At 35.8% G+C, this 13823-nt stretch overlaps 3 protein-coding genes and 1 long non-coding RNA gene across 4 annotated transcripts; 3 read left to right on the forward strand and 1 right to left on the reverse strand.

The window, feature by feature from the left end:
• The first annotated feature begins 3865 nt into the window (after positions 1-3865).
• LOC104720054 (uncharacterized) lies at positions 3866-4695 on the forward strand. The gene has a single exon (XM_010438023.2). It carries the CDS (start codon positions 3943-3945, stop codon positions 4429-4431), a length of 489 nt encoding a protein of 162 aa, XP_010436325.2. The 5' UTR covers positions 3866-3942; the 3' UTR covers positions 4432-4695.
• A 1745-nt stretch (positions 4696-6440) lies between these two features.
• LOC104717152 (uncharacterized) lies at positions 6441-6982 on the forward strand. Its single transcript, XM_010434683.2, has one exon. It carries the CDS (start codon positions 6505-6507, stop codon positions 6826-6828), a length of 324 nt encoding a protein of 107 aa, XP_010432985.2. The 5' UTR covers positions 6441-6504; the 3' UTR covers positions 6829-6982.
• A 1441-nt stretch (positions 6983-8423) lies between these two features.
• Positions 8424-11948, reverse strand: LOC147935798 (uncharacterized). The gene is made up of 2 exons (XR_015568324.1): positions 11812-11948; positions 8424-8898 (listed from the first exon to the last, which is right to left on the reverse strand). It is a non-coding gene; the product is annotated as an uncharacterized LOC147935798 (long non-coding RNA).
• LOC104717153 (UDP-glucuronate 4-epimerase 1) lies at positions 9062-11689 on the forward strand. The gene has a single exon (XM_010434685.2). The coding sequence runs from the start codon at positions 10346-10348 to the stop codon at positions 11633-11635; it is 1290 nt and encodes a 429-aa protein (XP_010432987.1). The 5' UTR covers positions 9062-10345; the 3' UTR covers positions 11636-11689.
• Positions 11949-13823: the final 1875 nt, after the last annotated feature.

Below are 13823 nucleotides of genomic sequence, written 5' to 3' on the forward strand. Positions count from 1 at the left end.
AGCAAATACCATAGTTCCACCTAATCATTTGTACATCCAAGACAAGCTAGCTAAATGGTTCTCTGATGCAGTCTTCGAACACCGAGGATAGCCAAAAAAAACTAGGTAAAGTCGATAGAAGAACAGAGGGTTAGATAGAGAGAACCTGAGCTTTTGGAGGTTGGGAAAGATCTTTTGTAGAGCTAACAAGTCGGTATCAGTTTTACAGCTCATCCACAAATGGGAGGTTGTTGTGAATGGTCCGGAGAAAGGATGCGCACAGCGGCTGACCGGAGAGATTGAGAGAAGCTTTCCCGTCTCTGATGAAAGCATATACAGAGTTGTCAAGCTCAAGGTGTGACTTGTGTTCAAGGTGGTAGTCCAGTAGCGGAGAAAAAATACATCTCTGGAGGTTTCCTCACCAATCGTCGTCTCCGTCTCTGCCTGCCAAGGCTTGGGTGACGTTGTGGTAGAAAGATCTGCAGAGGTGATTACCATTCCGGATCGAGATTTGAGGATACCATGGGACTCGGTTTCCGCCGGTAGTGAGGCTGAGTTAGGGTGAAAGAGGGAAGAGCTTGTAAGTCTCCTCCGTCTTCCGTACTCAGTGTTGCGCAAGACTTTGCCTGGATCTGATTGATTACAGAGGGTTTGCAAAGGTTTCAAAAGAGGAAAAAAAGTTGAAAAAAGAGAGCTAAGGAAACAAGGAAAGCAAAGAACAGGGACAAAGGTCGAGATACCCCGATTATGGTGAGCAGGAGCCCCACCGGCGTTGGAGAATTTTAGTAGTAGCATTGGCTCGATATTCGGGTTTTGGGAGAGAAACTTTAGGGTTTAGAGTTGTTTAGTTGCACTATTCAGGATTCATAAGAGCTGCATATATTGTAAAGATAAGTTTTTTTGGTTGAATTAATTTAACATTCAATCAAAAAAAAAATACATTTACCAAATTGGGTAGGTCCTGATAACAGCGATGCGATAAGGGTAGAAGTTACATTTACCAAATTGGGTTAGGCTTTGGTTAACAATAAAGTGGTAAACGATAAACCAGCTTTTTGTACCACTTAAATCAGTTTATCATCATTAACTGAAACAGTATCACGAACCAACGATTTCATGGCCTCGTTTCAACATAATTCACCCCAAATTTATTTGGATCAAGTCATGCACATGCACTCTCCTTTATATATATTTTCATCCACGGGAGTTTGCGTGGTTGTAACTTCTAACTTCTACAAACGTAGATATCTATCGATCCAATAAAGATGATCTTAGTATACATATAATTTTAAAAAGAGTGTTAATGATAAAACTCAGAAATAAGAAAGCGTTACGGAAATAATAGGCTTTCGTTTAATCTGATGTCAAAACTGAAAGTGATGGATGTTCATTTTACATTTCTTAACTAGTTTGGTACTCGCCTAGCCACTATCCCTCCATCTAGTCATTAATTTACGTGACAACTGAAAGTCTGAAACTATATGGTTAGAATCTTAGACTAAAACTGATCTAAAAGAAAAAGGAAAAAAAACTCTTTAACGTAATATACATCCTTACAAAATTGAATTATGTATTCTTAATCTTTCATATAGCGGAAAAATCAAATTAAGAGAGTAAAAAAATGGGCATGGGCATGGTAAAAGTCATCACGACGTTACCAACTTTTGGATAAAAAATCGTTGGAATCACACTGAATCTGTACTTCATTAATATAGGAAGTTAAAAAGATTTGTCGTTGGTAATTAACATCATTAGATGTATCTCTAATTTAAAACAGGCTTATCAGTTGGTTATAATGGTTTTTTTTTTTATCAATGGTTATAATGAGTTATGAGTGTAATAACATATACTAAAAAGAATTCCAAGATAATTTTTAAATATTAAAATATATAAATTAGATGCATGACCGACCTACGAGAGAGAGAGATAGTGGATCAGACACCGAAGGACTGTTCATTGCAACGTTGTACATTTTTGCATCCACATATCTATTTTCGTGCAAAAAACAATCATTACACGTTTTTCATTTTCTGCTTGATCTCTATCTTCATCTTGTATGTAAAACAGTTATGTGGAAGCGTCCATTAATCAGAACAATACTTTAGTTTGGTTCAAGCATTCCAGTTTCTATTCTCTTCAATTTTCTGCAACATATGTGATATGTTTGACCTGCGTGAGCTAAGGCTTATTGAAGAAATGTCAATGTTCCATCAAAACTAGCTGAGTACATTAGTTAGAGATTACATTAATTACGCTCTATGCCCTAAAATAACACTTTTAAAACTATAATAGAAATCGATTTGGGTGAAATCCGAATTTAAAGTTTGTCAAGAAACCTGAAATGAATCTCGACTGGATGTAGATTAAAATAAGTATTATTCTCGTTGACAAACAAACAAAAAAGTTTATCCTTGTAATTAGACATTGACATTGTAATAGCTAGGTCCATGTTTATAAAATTATAATATCGTATTTTAAGTTGGTTAGCCGCTGCACGAATCAACTCTCCTGGCCATCCACAATATCCACCGGATTCCTGCGGATGAGTTTTGGTCCCAAACTCGGCTTGTTGGCTTCCTAAATGGTTTTGCCAAACTTCCAAATGCCCAGGTTCTCTCTATCTAGCCCTCTGTTCTCCTCTATATTGTTACTAGTTTGTTTGGCCATCCTCGGTGTTCGAAGATTGCATCAGAGAATCCACTTAGCTAGTCTATCTTGGTTGTACAAGGGGTATGTTAGAACTATGGCTATTGCTAAACATATGACATTGTCTATTGGTCCCCAAATCTGGAGGTATCGCGTCTCTCCCAAATCCCATCAATCATACCCGCCTCTGAAGTTCAGGCCGTTTGTTTATGTCCTCATATTCTGTTGATTGCAAGCTTTGTGTGGAACCCTTAATCACCATTTCCATGGCAGAGAGGACCCGCCTGTTTTAGCACGACTTTACATCACCCTTTGGCACCTGATTTTAGCTTCATTGATGCACTCTCATACACCCAATGCCCTGCAACCAACCTCTCCTCAGAAGGTCACGGTCTGCTTTTTATTCACCAGTGTCCTACCGACTACTAATCTTGTGTAGAATTCTTGATCACCATTTCCATGGCAGAGAGGATCTACCTGTTATGTTACGGTTCTACACTTACTTATTGCAAATCCTGATATTAGCTTCTATTCTGAACTCTAATACCTCTAAGGTCTTGAAGTCTCATGCGAATTACTTCAGGTACTACCTTGTTAAGCAAACAACTACCATCACCTACACCACCTTACGGGCCTTCGCCCCCAAATCCATGTCATGTCTTTGATCCTACTAGTGTTCACCACTCCAGTGAGTTCCTTGGCCTTGACTCTTCTACCAACGGCACTGTGTCTTTTACCGTGACCTTCCTATCATCTCTCGAGATCCTCGATGATGTCCGACCTTGCAACCATGATCCCACATGTCTCCAAGTGTTTTTTAACATTTGCTTCATAGCTCTCATGGAGTTTTGCTTGATGTCTACCTTACTTTTGTTTATGCTTATTGCTTTGGGGAAAACTTTTATTTGTATCTGTAATCGACTTAACTCTGGGATACTTTAATCCTATTCCTTGTAATGTTTCTCTTTGATGAATAGAATCAATGTTGTCCAAAAAAAAAAAGGTAGTTAATGATTGCAAACTTATATATATGTCTCTTATACAGTATATACTATATTCTAGAACCTTCAATTTTTGAATATTTTTTAATGTTTAATAGTTTATCTATTTTCTCACAACGCGAATGTATTAATAATAACCAATGTTACGATTAGATGGACAGTTGGATACAACTTTTGACTTGTAGGATTTTCACTACCATACCAATACTAACATATGCTCTGGAACGCCTATAAATACATTCAACATATTGTATCATATTCATCAAGAGCTCTGCAAAAGCACTCTAAATTGGGCATTACTAGACACAAAATAACTATGTCTCTCAGTAACTCATCGTCACTTGTTCTAATAACTTTGATACTTGCCACATCTGTCCTAGTCTCCGAGAGCCGGGTCGCAAGAAAAGACTTGGGATTAGACCTTGGCGGGATAGGTGCTGGTCTTGGTATTGGTATAGGTATCGGTGGAGGAGGGTCCGGATCCGGAGCTGGTGCCGGATCTGGCTCTGGAGGAGGAGGGTCAAGCTCGTCTTCCTCATCTAGCTCCAGCAGTTCTTCGAGCTCCGGTGGTGGCGGAGGTGATGCGGGATCCGAAGCTGGATCGTACGCCGGATCACGTGCCGGGTCTGGTTCGGGAGGGCGTTCGGGGTCAGGCCGTGGAAGGGGAAGTGGAGGAGGAGGGGGTCACGGTGGAGGAGGCGGAGGAGGAGGGGGTAGAGGTGGAGGTGGTGGATCCGGTAACGGAGGAGGGTACGGTGAAGGCGGTGGATATGGAGGAGGATACGGTGGTGGTGGCGACGACTGAATGAAGAATATCGCATGCATGCAGATAACACATCGGTCAAGATTGGGTTTTAAACGTAATTATATTATTATGTTATTAGTATGAAATAATAAAACTATAGAAAAGTAAATTTTCTACAGTGGGTGAATAAAGGAAATGGAAACAGATTCTAATATTGTTTGGTTAGCTATGTACTATTATTCCATATTCGAATTGGATTCTTGGTGTTGTGGATGTTTTTACTTTGTACTATATAAGTTGTAATGTAATTTCCCAATTTACATAGTTGACAAAATATGTCATGTAGAATTTTTTTTTCCCGGCACGTCTGTTTCTTCATTTTTTTTTCATTTTTTTTTATTTTGGTTTTAATGTTTTCTCCTTATTATTTTTCTGCTTTCAGCATTCGCGCGCTTATATTAAATAACAGCATACATATAATATAACACAAAATATGATTTTTGTAAATCAAACAACTGAAAGAGTAAACAGCTAAACAAAAAGACATCAACCAAACAAAGTTTGTTACGGTTATTTATCTCATTACCAAAATTCAGCTCTGTTATCTTTCTTTTTTGAGGATTTGATTTGCTCTTCTTTTCTTTTTGTTTGTTTGTCATGTGTTACGTTCAATATGTTAGAATAAATGAACTAATCCGAAATATACATATGTATTATCTGCATAAGAACTTCTCGTAAAGTAAGAAAGATTAGACTCAAGCATAGGATTCAGAAGTCGTTACAGTTAATGGATTTAACTAAGGAAACGTGTTTGTAATGGTTTAGATTATATTTTATATATAACAATATATATTGAAATTTAAAACTAGGATTCAATTTAAGATCCAAAGAATTAAACAGCATGATCGGTATCATAATTATGATTATAACATACACTTAAAAATTAGTTGAATCCAATGATTAAAATAAACTTACTTTACACAACATTTCTTAATTTCTGAAACTAAACACTGATTCAAAATAAAATATAAAAAATATTTCTGTTTTTTTTTGGGGCAAAAAAAAAATATATATATATATGTTTAAACTTATTAATAAAATTGTGTCAGTAAAATTATGTAAGTGACAGCCAGAGAACAATTTTCTCTTGATAAAAAAATGAATTCAATGACTTTTTTTTTATATATTCTATAAGAGTATTGAACATTATGGGTCATACATAGCAATAAAAACATAACCAATGTGAACCTATAGTTTCGATCTTTCTCGAACAATGATTTAAGCACGTGTCGTAGGTTGAATAATTAATGCATAGTGGAACCATAGATTAGTGACCATATATGAGTGATTGGTTTCAGCGTGCATGATCCACTACCACGCTTCCACTCAATTTAGTGGACCGTCGACTCTGGTGGGTTTGGTAGCAGCAAAAGATTAATGCACACATCACCTGCATCCACATTTTAAAAAAATGCACTTGCCAGAGCTCTATTATCTTGAAAGTTTCCTTAAATTTGAACTAAAAGTGAGATAATACTCTTATAGACCTGTGATAGCTGATTTGCGGATTGGTGTAAAACTGTCATATATAATGACGTAGTGATTTTTGTCACTAAACGATTTTCTTAATTTTTCATCAGTGGTTTTAAACTTTCTTTTTTTTTTGTTAAAGGATCTTCTTATAAAATATAATAAAAGTTTAGAGATTACAAGGAATCAAGCAAAAACCAGAACCAGCAGCGTAACCGAGAATGAAGGGGGCAGTGGTTTTAAACTTTTAATAAACCTTGCGAAACCTTGCGAATTAACTTGGGTTAAGCTACGATATTATTTAATTCACTACACCTAGGAATTCAATTTCCTTTTTGCATATTGCTTAGCAAAAACATACATTTGACTAGACTAGCTACAAGTTAAACGTGCTTAATTAGTATACGAGTAATTTAAACTATAACAAAACGAAATATATGTTAGGTTGAATTATATTTGGTGATATACACGTAACGGCTCACACTATCCCAAAGCTTCTATATATACACGAACGTGTTATTCTCTTATGTATCTAACTAATCAAGTGACACTATAAACTCAAACATACCAGTAAGCAAGTCTTTACACACGAAGATTTCCAAAATGGCTAGGGCCCAAGGTCTAGTTTTTCTTGGTTTATTAGTTGTTTCAAGTTTAGTTATGTTAACCGAGAGCCGAGTCGCAAGAAAAGATTTGGGACTTGACCTAGGTGGGATTGGAATCGGTTTGGGCGTTGGATTGGGGATTGGTCTTGGTGGCGGGTCAGGCTCTGGTGCTGGTGCTGGTTCTAGATCAGGTTCAGGTTCCAGATCATCATCTAGATCTAGCTCGTCATCAAGTTCGAGTTCTAGTGGTTCTGGTGGTTCAGCTGGTTCATCTGCTGGTTCATTTGCTGGATCCAGAGCCGGATCAGGAGCTGGTAACTAATTTATAATGTACAGTTAATTTTCTAGCTACTGAAAGTGTGAAACTATAAGTATGTTTTATGTTGGTTTGTCGCAATTAATATCGTATGTAAGGAGGGAGTGGGATGAATAAATTGTCGCTTCGTTATAAGACTAATATATAAAGTTATGTTTTACTTGAGTGTGTCCTCGCTTAGTGTCTATTCAAGTATTTGACCAAAAAAAGGTTCCTCCTTGGCTAGCCGTATAGAATCTCTTTAGATTTTGGATTAAAGCATGTGCAATCAACCGTAAATTGGTAATTAATTAGAATTTGAGAATAATCCTCAATAAAGAAAACAAGTTTCTAAGGATTAATAAAAAAATTAAGTGAAACACCAACCATATATACATGACCACAGATTATAGTTACCGGATAAATTAATATAGTTACACGTGAATATAACTTTATATTTAATCGTGTTAGCGCACCTAATGATGGTCATGGTAGTATGTATTGTAACGATCGTGTTTGTATTTGAGTCATTTCACACGTTTACTAAACAAAATTGACATGCTCTTTTGTAAACCCCGAGTAAATAAATAGAAACGTACTGTCTCATAAACATTTATATTTAGAATTTTTTACACATTTTAAAAAAACAATGATTACTGAGTTTAAATATATTTTTTCCTTTGACTAAAGAGATATTATTTAATTTTAAACTAATAACAATTCAAAATTTTAAATATTTTCAATGATTACTTCTTGAAGTTTACAAAACATTAATCTTTGTGGGACAAAAAATACCCCAAAACATCAATCTTTATGAGACAGAGAAAATATTTATTAATAGTATAGTTTATGAATATAGAAAACCAAGCAGAGTAGAAAACATAAAAGTTTTAATGCTTTTTTCTAATTACAACTAGATTTGCTTTATTTTGATATGTATCGAGATAATCAACATCGAAAATTCATACTACCGAGAAAAATGGGGGAAAAAAAACAAAGGAAGAGAGCTGAAATTTGAACTAATTTCATCAAGTAACCGGACTAAAGTCAGACCTATCACCTAACATACTCGAAACTCGAAAGCTTACACCAAACTCAGTGTAATTTTCATTGGCCTCTCTAGTCTAGGTACATCTTGTTCCGCACAACCTAACCCAATGATTAAAGTGTTAAACATTCCTAGTTTTTGGCGATTATTACAGTAATAGTTTCAAAATTTTCGTATAATAAATGAAGCAATGCTAGGAGTTAAGTTAGCTTGAAGACAAAGATTCAAACAATGGTTAAATAGTGCTATGTATTTACAGGTACAGGTACTACTAGTAGATAGACTTGATGGACCCTAATTGCTCACTCCATTAAATAATTGAAAAATATAATTTGTAAATCAAGCAAAGATCTCTCGGCAAATCTTTTCTTGCCCAACAATACAATTTTTTAGTCTGAAAACAAAGAATCTTTCCCTATATAAAAATAAAAACTAGAGAATCTTTTCGAATAAACAAAGAAATAAATATGAAATAATAGCCATGTAAAGAGTAAAATCGATTTTATCAACTTAATTCACGCGTTTGTAACATAACCTTACCCAATATACTAAAGGAAATGAATCTGTCTTTGAGTATTGAGATAGTATTAAATATTTAAATGATGATGTACCGTAATCAGTTTTTAAAGAAAAAAATGTTTAAGAACAGAATAGTAACAAAAGGAACAATATTTTTCTTTTGGAAAAAAGAATAATAGCATAAATAAAAATAAATAAAAATTAGAAAAGAGCACCGTCCAAAAATTACTGGGTATCACCGGTATTACAAGGTCTGGAAAGACGAAAGTCTCAACCGATACATCCGGTTTTCGGTGAGCGGTGACCAATCCCTTGTCTTTTCTATGGTGAAACCGCGACTTGGGGAAGCGGTAAATGTTAGAGAGATACGTGGAAACGGCACGCAGTTTGTTAAAAATTATTATTATTATGAACATGTCAGTCATTCTCTCATCGCTTTCCCAAAACAGCCAATGGTGAATGCTGTGGTCCGCACGTCCTCCTCCTCCTTCACATTATCCTCTTTCAATATTTGCATTACTTTTTTTTTTCTGGAGCAAACAAATTAAAACACTCTTTGCTTAACTACAAATCTAAGATATACAATTCCTTTTTAAAAAAAATAGTGTATAAATAACTGAACTTGACCCAGTGCGGGCCAGTCGGCAAAATCATACAAAGATCACTATAATTTTTACAAGTACTAAGTAAGCATAAAAAAATATCGGGTTTTTATTTATCTGCTTTTGTTATCTGAAATTCGAAGCCCACACTGCTCTAAAATCTAAATGCATACACTACTCACAAGATTTACAACTTATTGACAAAAGCTTTTTTTCTTTAATGCCACCGTTGATAAAAAGTTTTATTTTATACAGTATATATGAATGTAGATCGAAGATAGTAGATAACACCTTTTTAATCCACGGACCAAGCCTTGCGATCCGGACTTTTGTTTCATAAGAGCCATCATTCATATAAACAAAACCACAACCGATGACCTAGGCATGTGGTCTTTATGAAGTTTAGACAAAATTAGTTGTAAGTCGGTCGCACGTTCTTGTGTTACAGTTTTTTTTTAATTAAATTCTGATTTAGAGAGATAACATGTGTTAATCTTGTTGAATGAGCTCAAATGCTACTTTTTTTTTTGTCATCTTGAATTTTATTATTAAAGCTTTTTTTTTTTGTCATCTTGAATTTTATTATTAAAGCTTGTTTTGGAACCATAGTAGGATTAAAGCTTGAATGAGCTTTAAGAATTTTATTATTAAAGCTCAAATGCTACTATTAGACGCTTATATCACATTTATTTATGTATGATGATTTCAAATTGTATAGAAAATACAAAATATTACTAATCGTAACAGTAAAAATTCATATAACGAAAAACTGAATCTCAAGTGAAATTCTTTCAAACTTAAAAAACATTGTAGGTGTTACTACTGCTATGAATAAGTTCACAAAAAAGGTCGTTTATCTTTTATTTACTCTCTTTTCATACACACACACACACACATATGTACATTAATTTTGATAGGGTTGTAAAAAATTCCTCCTTGAATTGCGGTGAATATAATGAAGATTTGCGGTAGATTTAGTCATTTATCCAGTTTTTACTCAGTAATAATTAATTAGTAGTAAAATTTTAAAATAATTAATAGACTGTTTTTTTTTTGTTTTGTTTATTGTCAACAAATAATTTGTTTTGTTATAAAAGAGAAAAGAAAAGAGAAGAAAAAAAAAAGGTGACAATCTGGGAATCAAAATAACGCGTCTCCTTGTCCCCTAACTCCAACCTGTATATATACTTGTCCGTCTCTTCCTCTTCTCCTTAGCAGATGCTTTTTTGTAAAAACCCCACACAATAAAAAAAAAAAAAAAAAATCTGCATCTGTCTTCTTCTTCTTTCTTTCCTCTGTATTTGTTTTGTTTTCGATAAATTTTTGTTAGGAAGAAGAAGAAAAAAATAAATAAAATTGTAATTTGATTTTCATTATGCCTTCAATAGAAGATGAGTTGTTTCCGTCAACGCCGGGTAAATTCAAAATTGACCGGTCAAACCGTCAACTCCACCGATGTTTCGCTTCGACGAGCACCATGTTCCTTTGGGCTCTCTTCCTCATCGCTCTCACCGCTTCTTACTTGAGTTTCCAAAGCTTCGTCGATTCCGGTAGCCGTTACCTAACCGCTTCCTGGGGAGGAATCCAGTGGGAGAAACAGGTTCGCACCTCCGCTCAGATCCATCGCTCCGGCGGTATCTCCGTCCTCGTTACCGGCGCTACCGGATTCGTCGGCAGCCACGTTTCTCTCGCTTTGAGAAAACGAGGCGACGGCGTCGTTGGACTTGATAATTTCAACAATTACTACGATCCTTCCTTGAAACGCGCCCGCAGATCTCTCTTGTCTTCGAGAGGGATCTTCGTCGTCGAAGGGGATCTCAACGACGCCAAGCTCTTGGCGAAGCTCTTCGATGTCGTCGCTTTCACTCACGTGATGCATCTCGCTGCTCAGGCCGGGGTTAGGTACGCTTTGGAGAATCCTCAGTCGTATGTACACAGCAACATCGCCGGACTCGTGAACCTCCTTGAGATTTGCAAAGCCGCGAATCCTCAGCCGGCGATTGTCTGGGCTTCGTCTAGCTCCGTCTACGGCCTCAACGAGAAAGTTCCCTTCTCTGAATCAGACCGTACAGATCAACCGGCGAGTCTCTACGCCGCAACGAAAAAAGCCGGCGAAGAAATCACCCACACTTACAACCATATTTACGGTCTTGCCATTACCGGTTTAAGATTCTTCACGGTTTACGGACCTTGGGGTAGACCGGACATGGCGTATTTCTCATTCACCAGAAACATCCTACAAGGTAAACCGATCACAATCTACCGGGGCAAAAACCGGGTCGATTTAGCCCGGGATTTCACATACATCGACGATATAGTCAGAGGCTGCCTAGGATCCCTCGATTCGTCGGGTAAAAGTACCGGGTCGGGTGGTAAAAAACGCGGATCAGCACCGTACCGGATCTTCAACCTGGGGAACACGTCTCCGGTGACGGTGCCGATCCTGGTGGATATATTGGAGAAGCATCTGAAGGTGAAGGCGAAGAGAAACTTCGTGGAGATGCCAGGAAACGGCGACGTACCGTTCACACATGCTAATATAAGCTCAGCCCGAAACGAATTCGGGTATAAACCGACAACCGATTTGGAAACCGGGTTGAAGAAGTTCGTTAGATGGTATCTTTCTTATTACGGATACAATACTAAAGCCAAGCTTGTACATTAACTGTGACATTTTGATTATTACTATTATTTTTAATGAATATTTTTTTTTTTCTCATCTTCTTCAACATTGTTATTGTGTGATTCGTTTTTTAATTAGGATTACTGATGAAAACAATTAAAATTATTCGTTTCTTTTACGACAAGCAAAAACCAAAAGAAAGAAGATAAAGAACACACCGTATCATGTTATATGATCTGCTATTCCGACTATGCTTGAGTCGCTTGTAAGGGAGGATGTTGCCGGAACTGCGCTTCCGCGTCAAATCCGTTTGTAATTTTTTTTTCTTTCGTTATGAATAAATAGTAAGGAGCTCATCTGCCTCCTTGTCCTCTACCAAACAAAAATATTGTCCTCTACCAAAAAAAAATATGATCTGCTACTGTTAATCGTGATAGTTAATAATACTAGTCAGTATTGGTGCTGTAACAATTAGTAGTACTAGTTGTTACGGGATCATTGGAGGGCTAATTAATTAAAAAGAAATTAGGAATATCTCTCGACAGCTGGGGAGAGTAGGACAGCAGAGAAAGTGAAGGTAATATATATATTTTTGTTGATGTAAGTGGTGGGTGGGGACGACTAAGACGAGAGTTGATTAAAAAAAGGTGTACGGTAACCGTTGGATCGGCTGAGGAATTTAATTGTAGGATAGGAGTCGTAATCTTACGGTCCAGCTGTGAAGTACTCAATGCCACGTTATCTTCTCCACCGACAGTACAGTACTACTAATCTACACACCCTAATTATATCATTTGTATTATGCAAAGAGAGGAAAGGGTGTACGAGTTTCCCTTCTAATTACTATTGTTTCAACATCCATATGTATTGGAAACCTATTGGAAGTATCCTTTTTCCAAACTTGAAGTCTGATAAAAACAAGTAACATAATTTTAAGAATGATAAATTTTTTTAGACGATGTAGTTTAATTTAGGTCGGTTACGCTCTAATATTGCATATACAAATGATGCATATGCGCAGCTGTGGAACATATGATTTTCATTTTATATCCCGTATAGGCAAGGATTTTATAATCATTGTGTCATGGGTTATGCTTGTCGGCTTTGACCATTACGTAGATATCTATATATGCAACAAATCGGAAAATTCCGGTCATGCTCGATCTGACCTCAGCCAATTGAAGATTTTATTTTTATACACAGGAAATTTACATTTTGTGTTGGTTTTTCTGAATCGAGGAAACCCGTTCGGTTTGGTTAACAAAACCAAACTAGCTTAGGTTTATTCTTCGGTCTAAATCAAGAGGGATATACTGTAGATAGTTTTTTTTTTCTTGAGCGAATAACAATTTTTTTTGCGTAGGGAAAAGATAATTGAAGACTACTCCATCAGAGTTCAACGGAAACGTACGACGATTATAGAAGAAGCTCATCTATGCTTTGGTAGAGCTCAAATTTCATAGAAGTTTTGCAACTTAATTTTAATAGGTTTTGCATTCGAAAGGTTGGTTGATCACATATATCTAAATTTTAGCAAGGCTATAGCCTATAATGTTGCATAGTCAGCATAGACAATCTACTATTCAAGGGATGTTGAGGAAATCGTAGATTGTAAATTTTTCTCTGATTTAACTGATATTTGACAGGGGAATTTACATTTGATTGTATATTTACGGTCGACATATGATTTAGTGCACTCCTATTATAATGAAACTGTTAATTTTAGTCGCTATATATTATTGTATTAATGAAGATTGGTTCCTTATAAGTTCTTTGTGTTTACGGATATACGCAGAGAGCTGGGTGTTATGGTAATCCAAATACATTTTCTAATCGTAGTTTTTTAGGGACTATGGTCTCGTGATAACTATTCACATGCATTGAAGAGGTTTTGCATACATATAATTTACTGTATCATAGATTCATACAAATGGGATCACACTTTATTCTGTTACGCTATCGTATGTTGTTTTTCTAACACTTTTTTTTTTCCTTTTACCTTTCTTATTTTATGCAAACATTTAATTACATAGATATTTCTTATTCTATATTAATCTATATATGTATATCCCAATCTTTATAATTACTCCCTCTGTTTCATAATATAAAATGTTTTAGAGGTTTTTCTTTGTTTCATAATATAAGATGTTTTCAACTTTTTAATTTACTTTTTGATTACTTTTCTACTTTTTATTATTTATTTTATGCAGTCTTGTTTATGATTGGTTGA

Source organism: Camelina sativa, chromosome 10 (assembly GCF_030686135.1).
Source record: "Camelina sativa cultivar CO46 ecotype springtype chromosome 10, ASM3068613v1".
NCBI lineage: Eukaryota > Viridiplantae > Streptophyta > Magnoliopsida > Brassicales > Brassicaceae > Camelina > Camelina sativa.

What these genes read in the sequence shown, in the direction of transcription:
- LOC104720054 (XM_010438023.2), top strand. Translation starts at nt 3,943, where the DNA reads ATGTCTCTCAGTAACTCATCGTCACTTGTTCTAATAACTTTGATACTT.
- LOC104717152 (XM_010434683.2), top strand. Translation starts at nt 6,505, where the DNA reads ATGGCTAGGGCCCAAGGTCTAGTTTTTCTTGGTTTATTAGTTGTTTCA.
- LOC104717153 (XM_010434685.2), top strand. Translation starts at nt 10,346, where the DNA reads ATGCCTTCAATAGAAGATGAGTTGTTTCCGTCAACGCCGGGTAAATTC.